Source organism: Bos javanicus, chromosome 21 (assembly GCF_032452875.1).
Source record: "Bos javanicus breed banteng chromosome 21, ARS-OSU_banteng_1.0, whole genome shotgun sequence".
Classification (NCBI taxonomy): Eukaryota; Metazoa; Chordata; class Mammalia; order Artiodactyla; family Bovidae; genus Bos; species Bos javanicus.
This window is the reverse complement of record NC_083888.1, coordinates 56018362-56030908: the sequence shown is the minus strand read 5'-3', so window position 1 is coordinate 56030908 and position 12547 is coordinate 56018362. Positions and strand designations below refer to the sequence as shown.

The 12547-nt window shown below is 47.9% G+C and overlaps 1 protein-coding gene across 3 annotated transcripts in view; it reads left to right on the top strand.

Annotated features, from left to right (window-relative positions):
• The window catches only part of FBLN5 (fibulin 5), a 93086-nt gene that overhangs the window by 64951 nt on the left and 15588 nt on the right, over positions 1-12547 (top strand). For all 3 annotated transcript variants that reach the window (XM_061395119.1, XM_061395118.1, XM_061395117.1), the window contains 3 exons: positions 1801-1917; positions 6126-6245; positions 12388-12510. In XM_061395119.1, the coding sequence (XP_061251103.1) occupies positions 1801-1917; positions 6126-6245; positions 12388-12510 (360 nt within the window). The remainder of the gene's footprint in view (positions 1-1800; positions 1918-6125; positions 6246-12387; positions 12511-12547) is intronic.

Below are 12547 nucleotides of genomic sequence, written 5' to 3'. Positions count from 1 at the left end.
GCCAGGGGATTGCCTTTCCTCCAAGCCACCCCTAAGGCAGAAGATGCCCTCTTTTCCCCCTGCTGCCTCTCTGGGCTTGGGGATGCACCCAACTGCACCCACATAAGAGGCAGGACCAGCAACTGCACAAGTCAATGTGCTTTCCACGTGGGAGCTGCATGCCACTCAGCGGTGGGGTGAGCTGGGTTAAAAGTAGCTACCACTCAGAGATAAAACAGAGTGACAAGGGCAGGGCACAGCTTCTGAGGGGGGCTGAATAATGAGTAATGTGGGGGTGGGGTCCCTTCTGGCAGTTGTTCAGTCATTCAGTCTTGTCCAATTCTTTGTGACCCTATGTATTGCAGCTCACCAGGCTTTCCTGTCCTTTACTCTCTCCTGGAGTTTGCTCAAACTTAAGTCCATTGAGTTGGTGATGCCATCCAACCATTTCATCCTCTGTCACCCCCTTCTCTTCCTGCCCTCAATCTTTCCCAGCGTCAGTCTTTTCCAATGAGTCAGCTCTTCTCATCAGCATCAAAGTACTGGAGCTTCAGCATCAGTCCTTCCAGTGAGGGGCTACTGCTTTCTGGCAGTAGGTGATAGAAGCCAGGCACAGAGAAAAGTTCTAAGCTGGTCTTCAAAACCCTGAATGGACCCTGGTTCCAAAGGAACTGGGATACCAGAGGGAAAACGTTTAGGAGGAGATGAGCATGAAATAGGGACCCGTGATAGGTATAAATCAAGTGAGAGCTTAGTCCCCACCTGGAGGCTTCATTCAAAACATCCTATCTTGCAGGAGTGGTTTCTCCAGCCCATCAGCTTGGGGTGTTGGGAAGTGCTTTCCCATAACCTCAGACTCCCCACTGACTGGCACATGTCAGCCTGGCTCTGCTAAAAGGAACCATTCACCCACATAGCTGCTTGCTCAAGAAAGGCTGGTTGTAGTTTTAAAAAGTGTGTTTATCCAGAGTTTGATGGCTGCTGTGCTACAAGGAGGAGATTCAAGGCGAACTCCAGCATCCTTGTGCTCCTGGGTTCACAGGTCTCCAGACTGCAATGCTCCCCAGCTCAGCCTAGACTGTACTCAGTCTTGTTCCCAACAGCCAGACATATTCATTATTTATTATTATTTTTAGAGAAATGATTATTTGGCTGTGTCAGGTCTTAGTTGCATCATGCGGGGTCTTTCGTTGAAGCAGGCAGGCCTGGTTGTGGCGAGTGGCGGCTTCTCTAGATGTGTGCACGCATTGAATTGCCCCATGATGTTTGGGATCTTAGTTCCCTGATCGGGGATTGAACTCATGTCCCCTGCATTACCGGGTAGATTCTTAACCACTGAATCACCAGGGAGGTCCCCATATTCATTATTAGTGGAGCTGGCAAAGAGCCTACAGGAACCAGGCTGTGGAATCCTTTTACACTTTAACTGGTCTGTTCCCAGGGCAGTGACATGCTTCTGTAGAATCTTAGAGCACCTGTCAGGGTTGGATCCGTCTTAGCGTTAAGTCTTAGATTCGGATGAAATCCTAGAGGTCACCTGGACCAACGTTCCTCTCTAAGCAAAAAATTGTTTTCTGCAACTTTCAAGATAGATTCAGGTGTTCACAAGACTGAGACAGGTCAGGGAGGATGGTGGGGAGATTGAGCCTGGAATCCAGAGGGGTGTTACCCTCCCTGAGGCTTAGTCGGTGCTGTCTTTGCGTTAGCTCCCCTTTGCTTCCCTTGTGATCCTGTTCCAGAAGAGACGGGCAATAATGATGCTGGGGGTGGCATCGGTGATGGAGAAGAAATATCTTATCTTGCTTGCAATTCTGTTTCCAGACATTGATGAATGTCGTTATGGCTACTGCCAGCAGCTGTGCGCGAATGTTCCCGGATCTTATTCCTGTACATGCAACCCTGGTTTTACCCTCAACGAGGATGGAAGGTCTTGCCAAGGTATGTGATGTGAATGATAACTTGAACACAGTGTGAAACCCTAGATGCTGTCTTCTTCAGAGTCTGACAGCTTATGTCGGTGGGAAACGCCTTTGTTAAAGTGTATTTCCACTCACTGCCCGCTCATGCCGTTGCTTACAGAAACCTGAGATCCTAACTGAGCTTATGTGAAACATGTCAGGATGTACTCTGCGCATTTACTGAGATTAGAACCACATCATCCACCAGCTGGGAGCTTACGATTTCATGGATTTGCTTCTCTCTGTGTATCCGCTGTCCACAAGTAGCCTTGCCAACATTTTTGATCAGTCAGAAGCTTTCTCACATGTCCTCTTAGCCTGACTGAGTTCAACTCCCAAGGCCCAAAGAGGGATAAAGAAAGAGGGCTCCTGATTCCTGATGAATTGCGAGGTATTCACATATACTTTATGCAAGGGTTTCACAGGAAACTTTTAAAAAATAATAATTTTCTTCATTTATTTTACTTTTGGCTGTGCAGGGTCTTCATTGCTGCACAGGCTTTCTCTAGTTGCAGCAAGCAGGAGCTACTCTCTAGCTGTGGTGCGTGGGCTTCTCACCGTGGTAGCTTCTCTTGTTGCAGAGGGCGTGCTCTAGGGCTTGGGGGTTTCAGTAGTTGTGGCACACGGGATGAGTTGCTTAGTGCCATGAGAGATCTTCCTGGATCAGGGATGGAACCCTTGTCTCCTGCATTGGCAGGCAGATTCTTTACCCCGGAGTCACAGGGGAAGCCCCACAGGCAACTTCAATGCCTGTCATTATAGCTTTCCCTTGTCCATGCTAAGAGGGCCTATTATTTTAAAGAGTAATAGGATGGTGATGGTGGTAACTTCCCTTACAACCCGACATTCCCCGCAGTAACAGAATGAAACAAAGGCATTTTCTGACTTTCACATGATTGTGTCACATACTGATAAGTAAGAAAAACAAGTTCCAGGCTTATGGCAGTTTCCAGCTGAAGGTATCTTCTGCTCAGGAAGTGAACAGGGGACTTAAGACCCAAAGAATTAGCACAAGTCCTGCCTGGCCCCCAGCTCCTCTCCCCCAGCCCCCAGCCCGGGGCCTCCAGTCCCTGGCAGCTGCCCCATCCAGGGTGGGGACAGCGCCAGAGACTCAGAATGAGGTCTTTGTTTGGAGCCTGCCACCAGCTTTTGCAGGATCCATTTCCTTGTCACAGCACTTGAGGTCTGGCTGGCAGGCTCCTGGCCAGCTAGTTGGAGGATATTATGTCTCCATTAGTTTAATCGTATCTAAATCATTGAGTAAACAGGAAGGCATCAGCGTTAAAGAGCTGGATCCTGGATTCTTTGTCAGTCTCTCTTCCAAAGCTGGTTCTGCTGATTGTTCCAAGAAGTCTCGACTGTGTTCCTCTCGCCAGGAGAGGTCATTTTCTTCTGAGAGCAGAGGCTGGCCTGGGAGGTTGAGGGAGCTGATTGGGCAGGGGAGCAGGCGCCTGGCTCCTTTGCTGCTGTGATAAGTGGCTTAGCGCAGATGCAGGCTTCTCTGTGCCAGGGCTGGAAGTTCGAGATGCCAGCCCCTCCTAAGGCACAGCCACACACAGAGAAGCCCAAAGGCCCTTGTGTCCCATGGAGAGCATCCTCTGACAAGGAGCAGTTAACATACCTGGCTCCGGGTCCAGCAGTGTGATAAAGCGACAGACACAGCACCCAGGCCTGGATGCAGGCACTCAGCCACTGGGATATTGCATCAGCAGGGCCCACGATGACACAGGATGTGACAAACTCCAGCGAGCTTTTGTATTCCTAACACCTCAAGCAAGGTAGAGGGCTTTGCCCTCGTCAAAGGATTGTCACATTTGTTCATTTCACTGAGCCCCAACAATAGCCTTGTGAGGTAGGCAGGGCAGATGAGGAAACCAGGCTTCAAAGAGGTTAAGCAACTTGGCCAGAGTCACACAGTTAGGTGGTGGCAGAAAGGAGTGTAAAGCCCAAGAGTCCAGTCGTCCTGTCCAGCAGGTTGGAGTCGGGAGCGGGGGATTCAGAAGGGCCCTTGGGTATGTGTGGAGGGCAGGGCTGGCCAGAGAGGGCCACCAGGGCCCTGGGGGCAGAAGTGCAAGTAGCTGAGGCTGTAAGAGGGCAGGTCTTGAGCTTGCTGTCCTTGCACAGCCAGCCTCTGGCTGGAAGCCGAGGACTCGAGCTCTCCTCCTTGGTGCAGTCCTGCCTGGACAGCCTGGCATCACGACATTTTCCTGGCCTCCTGGGTGCACAGCCTCTAGACTTCCTTTGCACTGGTGGAGACTGGCATCTCCCTGGACTTGCCCTGCATGGCCATCTATTTTTTTTTTTTTGCCCCTCTGAAAGTTTCAAAGATGCCAGGATGTGGGAGCAATGTAGATACGGGCTTGCCCTCTTCTGTAAGGAAAACTTCTCGAGCCACTTCCCTTTTAATTCTGAAAGCATTCAAATCTCTATTAAGAGTCTGAAGAGGTTTCCCTGGACTTTGAAAGGGATAGAAATTTCCTCAGCTGGCACTTTGGTCATTGTCATATGGAGTATCAGGGAGAGGAGTTTAAAATGGGCCAGCCAGTGCCATTGTAGCAACGGCTCCCTCCTTGCCTCCCCTTCTCTGAGCTCTGCAGGATGAATCCTGTATATTGCAGAAAGACCCTTGACTCACGTCCCATTTTCAACTGTGCCCTTGCTAGCTTGGGGACTTGGGCACATCTCTCAACTTCAAAACCAAGATAAACATCTTTGTTGATGTATAATTGACATAAGATGAACTGCACTGTTAAAGGCACACGATTTCATGCACTTTGACAAACATATATCCCCACGAAACCATCGCCAGCTCAAGACAGTGAATATCCCATGCGTGTGTGCTAAGTCGCTTCAGTCATGTCCGACTTTTTGCAACCCTATGGACTGTAGCCTGTCAGGCTTCTCTGTCCATGGGCTTCTCCAGGGGAAAATACTGGAGTGGGTTGCCATGCTCTCCTCCAGGGGATCTTCCAGATGCTGGGATCAAACCCTCATCTCTTATGTCTCCTGCATTGGCAGGTGAGTTCTTTACCATTGGTGCCACCTGGGAAGCCCAACGAATATCCCATCACTCCTTAAAGTTTCCTTGTGCCCTTTTGTGGTTCTCTCCTTAACCTACTGAACTTGTAACATGGGGTGAAAGGATTCGGTGAGTACGAGATCCTTCTGTAATAATCAGTGACATTATTTAAGTCCATCTATCATAGTCGGCTCAGGCTGCCATGATAAAATATTATACCATAGACCGTGGTGGCTTAGACAACATAAATTTACTTTCTCCCAGTTGTGGAGGCTGAAAGTCCAAGGTGAAGGTACCAGCATGATTGACTGCTTGGGTGCTTCTTGGCTTGTAGGTGGCCACCTTCCCCCAGTCATCACACAACAGAAAGAGCAAGAGCAAGAGCCCCAGTGCTTCTTTTCATAAGGGCCCCGCCTTTATGAATTCATTTAACCTTAATTACCTCCCAAAGGCCCCAACTCCAAATATCATCACATGTGGGGATGAGGGTTTCAACACAGGAATTTTAGAGGGGACACAGTTCAGTCCACAGTGATAGTGAATGGTTATCTTTTGTAAATTATCATGCTTATTTACCTCTTTATCTGAAACTTCAAAGTCAGTGGGGGTGAGGTAAGAGCTAATTGCGGATGGGAAGGAGCAGATGTAGCCTAGAAATTCCTGTTGGCGAGCCTTGGAGAGTAGACTTCCTTGGAGGTGTAAACGTGTACATGTCTGCACACGTATATGATATGTATACACGCCATTTCCACCCTTCCTAACTCGCAGCCCCAGAGGGAAAGTATGGATGGAGCCCAGGCTTCTTCAGTGAACACTCTGGGGTCTGAGTCTTCATCCGACAGGTCTTAGATAGAGATCCTTGGCATCTGTGGATCTGGTGGATGGAGCCCAGGCTTCTTCAGTGGACACTTTGGGGTCTGAGTCTTCATCCAACAGGTCTTAGATAGAGATCCTTGGCATCTGTGGATCTGGTGGATGGAGCCCAGGCTTCTTCAGTGGACACTCTGGGGTCTGAGTCTCCATCCGACAGGTCTTAGATGGAGATCCTTGGTATCTGTGGATCTGGTCTCCTGGTGGTAGTGAATTTCGTTGCTGGTGCATCCTTCTGCCGAGTTAATACAAACGTTCTCTTGTGGGAATGGTCAGTGATATGCTTTTGTTTTTCACAGACGTGAACGAGTGTGCAACTGAGAATCCCTGTGTACAAACCTGTGTCAACACCTATGGCTCTTTCATCTGCCGCTGCGACCCAGGATATGAACTCGAGGATGATGGCGTTCATTGCAGTGGTAATGAGCTTGGCTTTGGAGACTTCCACTTGTCCTAGGGGCACTGGGACAGGGGTTTCTTCACAGGTGTTTCCTCTTGTTTCCCAGACAGATTTCCAGTTTGGGACATTTTCCAGTGCAGCAGGGTTACAAGCACACAAAACAGATGAGTCACTTCCCAAAGGTGGCATGCAACTGCACGTCCCTTGTTATTTGACCCTTAATGCAAAAATCAGTGGAGCTAACTTTTAGGATCTGACATGGGGTTGAAGAGGAAGAGGAATTGCCTAATTTTGCATGCTGGTTTGAGTTATCTGTCTTCACCCAGCACTGAGTCAAGTCATGGGAATAGGGCAGATAGTACTAACAGAATGATAGCAGGAATAAAAGCAAGTCTCACAGGGTAGGGTTGGGAGGGGGAGTGTTGAATGAATGAGATTATGTATGTAGACTATTAAAGTCTCTACAATCAGTGCCTAACTTCAGACCTGGCACATCATGAACACGCAGTAACTAGTTTTCAAATCAACTAATGAATGATTGGATGTTGAATGAATAAAATCTTAATTTATTGTGAGAACACATATGGCTCAGTTGACCTTTTGTAAATTCTTTCCAAGCCCAGGAAGCTATGACTCTTTGCTCATGCTAGCTTGTGGACTCTTATAATTATCTTAGAAACTTGGACTCATAATTATCTTAGAAACTTGTAAACTCCAGTAAACTCCTTGGGAATAGGAGTAGCTTCTTACTCCTATCCGTTCCTATAGCATTCTGCAGAGGGCCATGTATATTTCATTCTTTGCTTCATTTTTCCTTCTCTTCTTTCTTTTCCTGTTTTTTTGTAAATGTTGACTTAAACTCCATTCTATTCAGTTTTAGCATCATCAGCAATTGTGAAGGAGCACAGTCCAAACTAATGATGCTTCACTGTATTTTTCAAAACAAGTAGGCCATATCCTAGAGTGTGAAAATCTTTTCATCCTCCAGAATAGAAAGTTTTCTAATCCTGGATTTCATCGTAACAGGAACTGACCCAGGCCATGAATGGAACGTGTGTGATAGCTTCAGATAGGACCAGAGTGTTTTGGGGACAGAATTCTCTGAAACAAACGAGCTCTTCTCCCCAGGGCCTGGAAAGATACGGCCACAAGTAGCCTTAGGCCGATTAAATGTCAGTCCCAGAAATAGCCGTAAGATACCCTCAGGCATAAAAAACTACTTTCTTCCTAGATTTCAATCCCCGTCTCTCCCCACCTCCTGTAGTACTCCTTTGGGGAATCTGGGCTAAGGAACTAAGAGGTGAAACGTTTAGCATTACGCAGTGGGGTCATTCATTTTTGGAGAATTGTCTGCACATCCACAAATGTGGCCACCTGCAGAGAATAGACTGTAGAGTCAGAAGGAGCCAGTTTCAAATTCTAGCTCTCCCGTTCAGTGCCTTCCCTGGCCAAGTCACTTTCTGAGCCTCAGTTTCCACATTTGTTAAAAAACAAACCAACCAACAAACACCTTCATGGGCAGTCATAAAGATGAAATGAGCTGGGGTACCTCAGTGTCATTTGTGTTAACTTACTTTCTCTAAGCCTAAGTGTAAGAAACTTTTGGTTTGTCAAGAAGCCATCCTTGGTGTTTTGGCAAAAATTTTCAGTTGACTCACTTTAACCAAAATGGTCATCTTTTTCCCCATATTCGTGATGATGCACACTTTCTGAAATCTTTAGGTAACCCCTGTCCACTGTGGGCCTGGGCTTCCCTGATGGCTCAGCAGGTAAAGAATCTGCCTACAATGCACGAGACACGGGAGACATAGTTTTGATCCCTGGGTCAGGAAGATCCCCTGGAGGAGGAAAATGGCAACCCACTCAAACATTGTTACCTGAAAAACCCCATGGACAGGACAAATCTCCCCTCTGCTGAGGAGCCTGGCGGGCTACAGTCCATGGGGTCGCAGAGAGTCAGACAGGAGTTGCGGGGATGTTTGCTGGGAGCTTGTTGTCTGTCCCTTCCTACTTAACTCCCTTTCTGTGCTGCTTGTTTCCTGGCCAGGATCTGTGACCTTTGCTGTGTTGTTCCAGCTGCTGTGGCCCCTCTGTGCAGCCCCATGTCCCTTAGAGATTTGCTAAGTGAGCTAACCCAGGAAACCACGATGGACTCTCATGTGGATGCTTGAAACTGTGCTCCTTGCCAGAAACTGGCCTGTATTTCTTTTTTATTCCTGCTTCAGTCTTTAATAGTAATTTTTATTGGAGTCCAGTTGCTTTACAATGTTGTGTTCATTTCTGCCATATGGCAAAGTGAACCAGCTATATGTATACACATATCCCCTCTTTTTTGGACTTGCTTTCGTTTTCAGTCACCACAGAACACTGAGTAGAGTTCCCTGTGCTATGCAGTCTGTTCTCGTAAGCTATTTATTTTATACATAGTAGTGTACATACTGGAGAAGGCAGTGGCACCCCACTCCAGTACTCTTGTCTGGAAAATCCCATGGACAGAGGAGCCTGGTAGTCTGCAATGGGGTTGCTAGAGTTGGACACGACTGAGCGACTTCACTTTCACACTTCACTTTCATGCATTGGAGAAGGAAATGGCAACCCACTCCAGTGTTCTTGCCTGGAGAATCCCAGGGACGGGGAGCCTGGTGGGCTGCCATCTATGGGGTTGCACAGAGTCGGACACGACTGAAGTGACTTAGCAGCAGCAGCAGCAGCGGTGTATATACATTAATCCCAGTCTCCCAATTCTTCCGATCCCAATCTTCCTCCCTTGGTATCCATACATTTGTTCTCTATGTCTGTGTCTCCATTTCTGCTCTCCAAATAAGATCATTTATACCATTTTTCTAGATTCCACGTATATGCATTAACATATGATATTTCTTTCTGACTTACTTCACTTACTTATTGTTGTTCAGTTGCTCAGTAGTGTCCGACTCTGCGAACCCATGGACTTAGCACACCAGGCTTCCCTGTCCTTCACTATCTCCCAGAGTTTGCTCAAACTCATGTCTATTGAATGGATAACCTCTGTGAGCCTCACTCTCCCCTCTGTTGAGTATGGTTAGTAATAGCACCTCTTTCTAGGGCTGAGGTGAAGATTGAATGCCATCTACCCATCTCATTCTCTGTCATCCCCCTCTCCTGCCCTCAATCTTTCCCAGCATCAGGGTTTTTTCCAACGAGTTGGCTCTTCACATCATATCACATCACATCAGGTGGCCAAAGTACCGGAGCTTCAGCTTCAGCATCAGTCCTTCCAATGAATTATTCAGGACTGATTTCCTTTAGGATGGACTGGTTTGATCTCCTTGCAGTCCAAGGGATTCTCAAGCATCTTCTCCAACACCACAGTTCAAAAGCATCAGTTCTTTGGCGCTCAGCCTTCTTTACAGTCCAACTCTCACATCCATACGACTACTGGAAAAACCATAGTTTTGACTAGATGGAGCTTTGTTGGCAAAATAATGTCTCTGCTTTTTAATATGCAGTCTAGGTTTGTCATAACTCTTTTTCTCTAGGTCCATTGTATTTCTGCTTATGGAGGATGGAGCCACAGTCCTTAGTAAAGTCTGGGGATTGTGACTCTAACATAAGCAGAGGGGTCTGTTAGGTGGAGGTGGTTGCTATCTCTCCATCTGCAGTGGGGCGAGCCCCAGCCAGGGAACTTCCCAAGCCCAGGACTCCCCAGATCCACCAATTTGGAGTCCAATTCAGGCAGGATTTACTCAGAGAGACATTATGGCATTGTGTTGATGAGTATAGAATCCGGAGTCTGGCTGGCCAGGTTCAAATCCCAGCTTTACTGCTTACTCGTTATCTGTAAATTTAGTCAAAGTCCCTAACCTTGGGGCTTCCCTGGTGGTCCAGTGATTAAGACTCTGTGCTTCCAATGCAGGGGGCAGATTTGATCCCTTGTTGGGGAATTAAGATCCCACATGCCGCATGGTGTGGCCAAAAAGTAAAAAAAAAAAGTTACCTAATCTCTGTGAGCCTCAATCTCCTCTCTGTCAAGTATGGTTAGTAATAGCACCCCTTTCTAGGGCTGAGGTGAGGATTGAATAAGATGAGGCGTGTAGCGCATGTAACCCAGGGCTTGGTACACAGCGAGCTCTCAGGAAATGACAGGTTTTACCACTGCCTTCTACTAAAAGTATGAATGGAATCTACACGCTTAACAGAAATAAACAGGACACTCTGTTAGGATGGCTGGGGCCAAGACCAGACTCTACGAGGCTCCCCAGGGAGCGGGAGTGGGCAGGACAGAGCAGATCTGACTCACCGAGCGTGCTTTAACTTTTCAAAGCAGCATCTCAGTTCTGCTGGCTCTTAACCCATCGCCCGGAGGCCCCTGGGAGAGAAGGAAAGGAGTTTTTCCTTCTCAAATGTGAGAGCTAGCAGGCATGTAACACAGGAATTATCGCATAGTGGAGGAGCAGCCTCCCATGCGCTGACACCCTCTCTGGGTGATTCCAGAGAGCAATCCTAGGACATGTCACATGGGGAAGCCAGTGAAAGCAAGTTTTCGGGAACACAACAAATGAAAGAAAAACATGTTTTCTTTGGCGTGCTTATCGCGTGAGGCTCAGATAGGGGTTCTCTTGCCAAACACTGTGTGTGATGAAGAGCTGGCTCTTCTGGAGCGCCTGCTTTTGTATCCCTGGCCACAGTCTACAAGTTCAATGGCTCCCTCTTCAGGTCCCCACCTCTGTGGCTGGAGAGTGGCCCAGCGCCAGGTCCTACATCCCAGGGACCACCTGAGGCAGGCGGGCCACCCCATGCCACACAAAGTTTTCCCTTTCAAGGAAGTTTTTTAGTATTTATTTATTTATTTGGCTGTGCCAGGGCTTAGTCGCAGCACACAGACTCTTCGATCTTCATTGCAGCATGTGACATCTTTAGTTGCAACATGTGAGATCTAGTTCCTGGACCAGGGATGGAACCTGGGCCTCCTGCATTGGGAGGACAGAGTCTTAGCCACTGGACCACCAGGGAAGTCCTTCAGGGAAGTTTTTGGATACAATGAAGTTTTAATAAAATTCACACCCCCTGGCCTTCTGGAGATGTCCCTTTTAGTTGTGATTTTAGGAATAATATTGTTTCTCAACTTGCGGGCGATTAGAGGGGAGTTGGCACTGGTAACTAGGGCTTTCCAGGAAGCGCTAGTGGTAAAGAACCTGTCTGCCAATGCAGGAGGCATAAGAGGCGTGGGTCTGATCCCTGGGTCAGGAAAGTCCCTGGAGGAGGGCATGGCAACCCACTCCAGTATTCTTGCCTAGAGAATCCCATGGACAGAGGAGTCTGGCGTGCTGCAGTCCATGGGGTTGCAAAGAGTCAGACATGACTTAGTGACTAAATAACAACAAGGCACTGGTAAAGTTGCCCTTTCAGAAGACTAGGTCCAGTGAATGTGTTTTTTAGGTCTGGGGAAGAGCTCTGCACCCAGAAAACTCCAGCAGACAAACAAATCTCACCTCCAGATGTAGAGGGTAGATTCACCTACAGGGCAAAATGAGACAGTGATGAGTAGATGATGTAGCTGAGCCAGAGGCAAACGGTGTTGGAAGCTTGAGGGAGACAGAGTTTAGCTTCATGAAGGAGAGAATTTTCTACCAATTAGAGCTGTCCAATGGGCTTCCTTGGTAGGTAGTGAGCTCCCCATCACCAGAAGTGTTCAAAAATGAATTGGAAACTTCTTGGCAGAGAAGCTATCCTATGTGTCAGGAGAGTGTGGCTACTATTGTTCGTTGCTAAGTCATGTCTGACTCATTGCGACCCCATGGACTGCAGCACACCAGACTTTTTGCTGTCCTTCCCCGTCTCTCTTCATCATGCTCAGACTCATGTCCATTGAGTCCGTGATGCCATCCAACCGTTTCATCCTCTCTCATCCTCTTCTCCTGCCTTCAGTCTTTCCCAGCATCAGGGTCTTTCCCAATGAGTCGGCTCTTTGCATCAGATGGCCAAAGTATTGGAGCCTTAGCTTCAGCATCAGTCCTTCCAATGAATATTCAGGGTTGATTTCCTTTAGGATTGACTGATTTGATCTCCTTGCTGACCAAGGAGAGTGTGCAGGCTGGGATAAATAAAGCTAGAATAGCAGTAAGTTCCCATGCCCAGGTAGTTTATGATTATAAATGGCGTGTGTAACTTGTCTCCCCCAGATATGGACGAATGCAGCTTCTCTGAGTTCCTCTGCCAACACGAGTGTGTGAACCAGCCAGGCACATACTTCTGCTCCTGCCCAGCTGGCTACATCCTGCTGGATGACAACCGGAGCTGCCAGGGTGAGGCTGCTAGAGGGACCCAGCTGGGGGAGGTGTG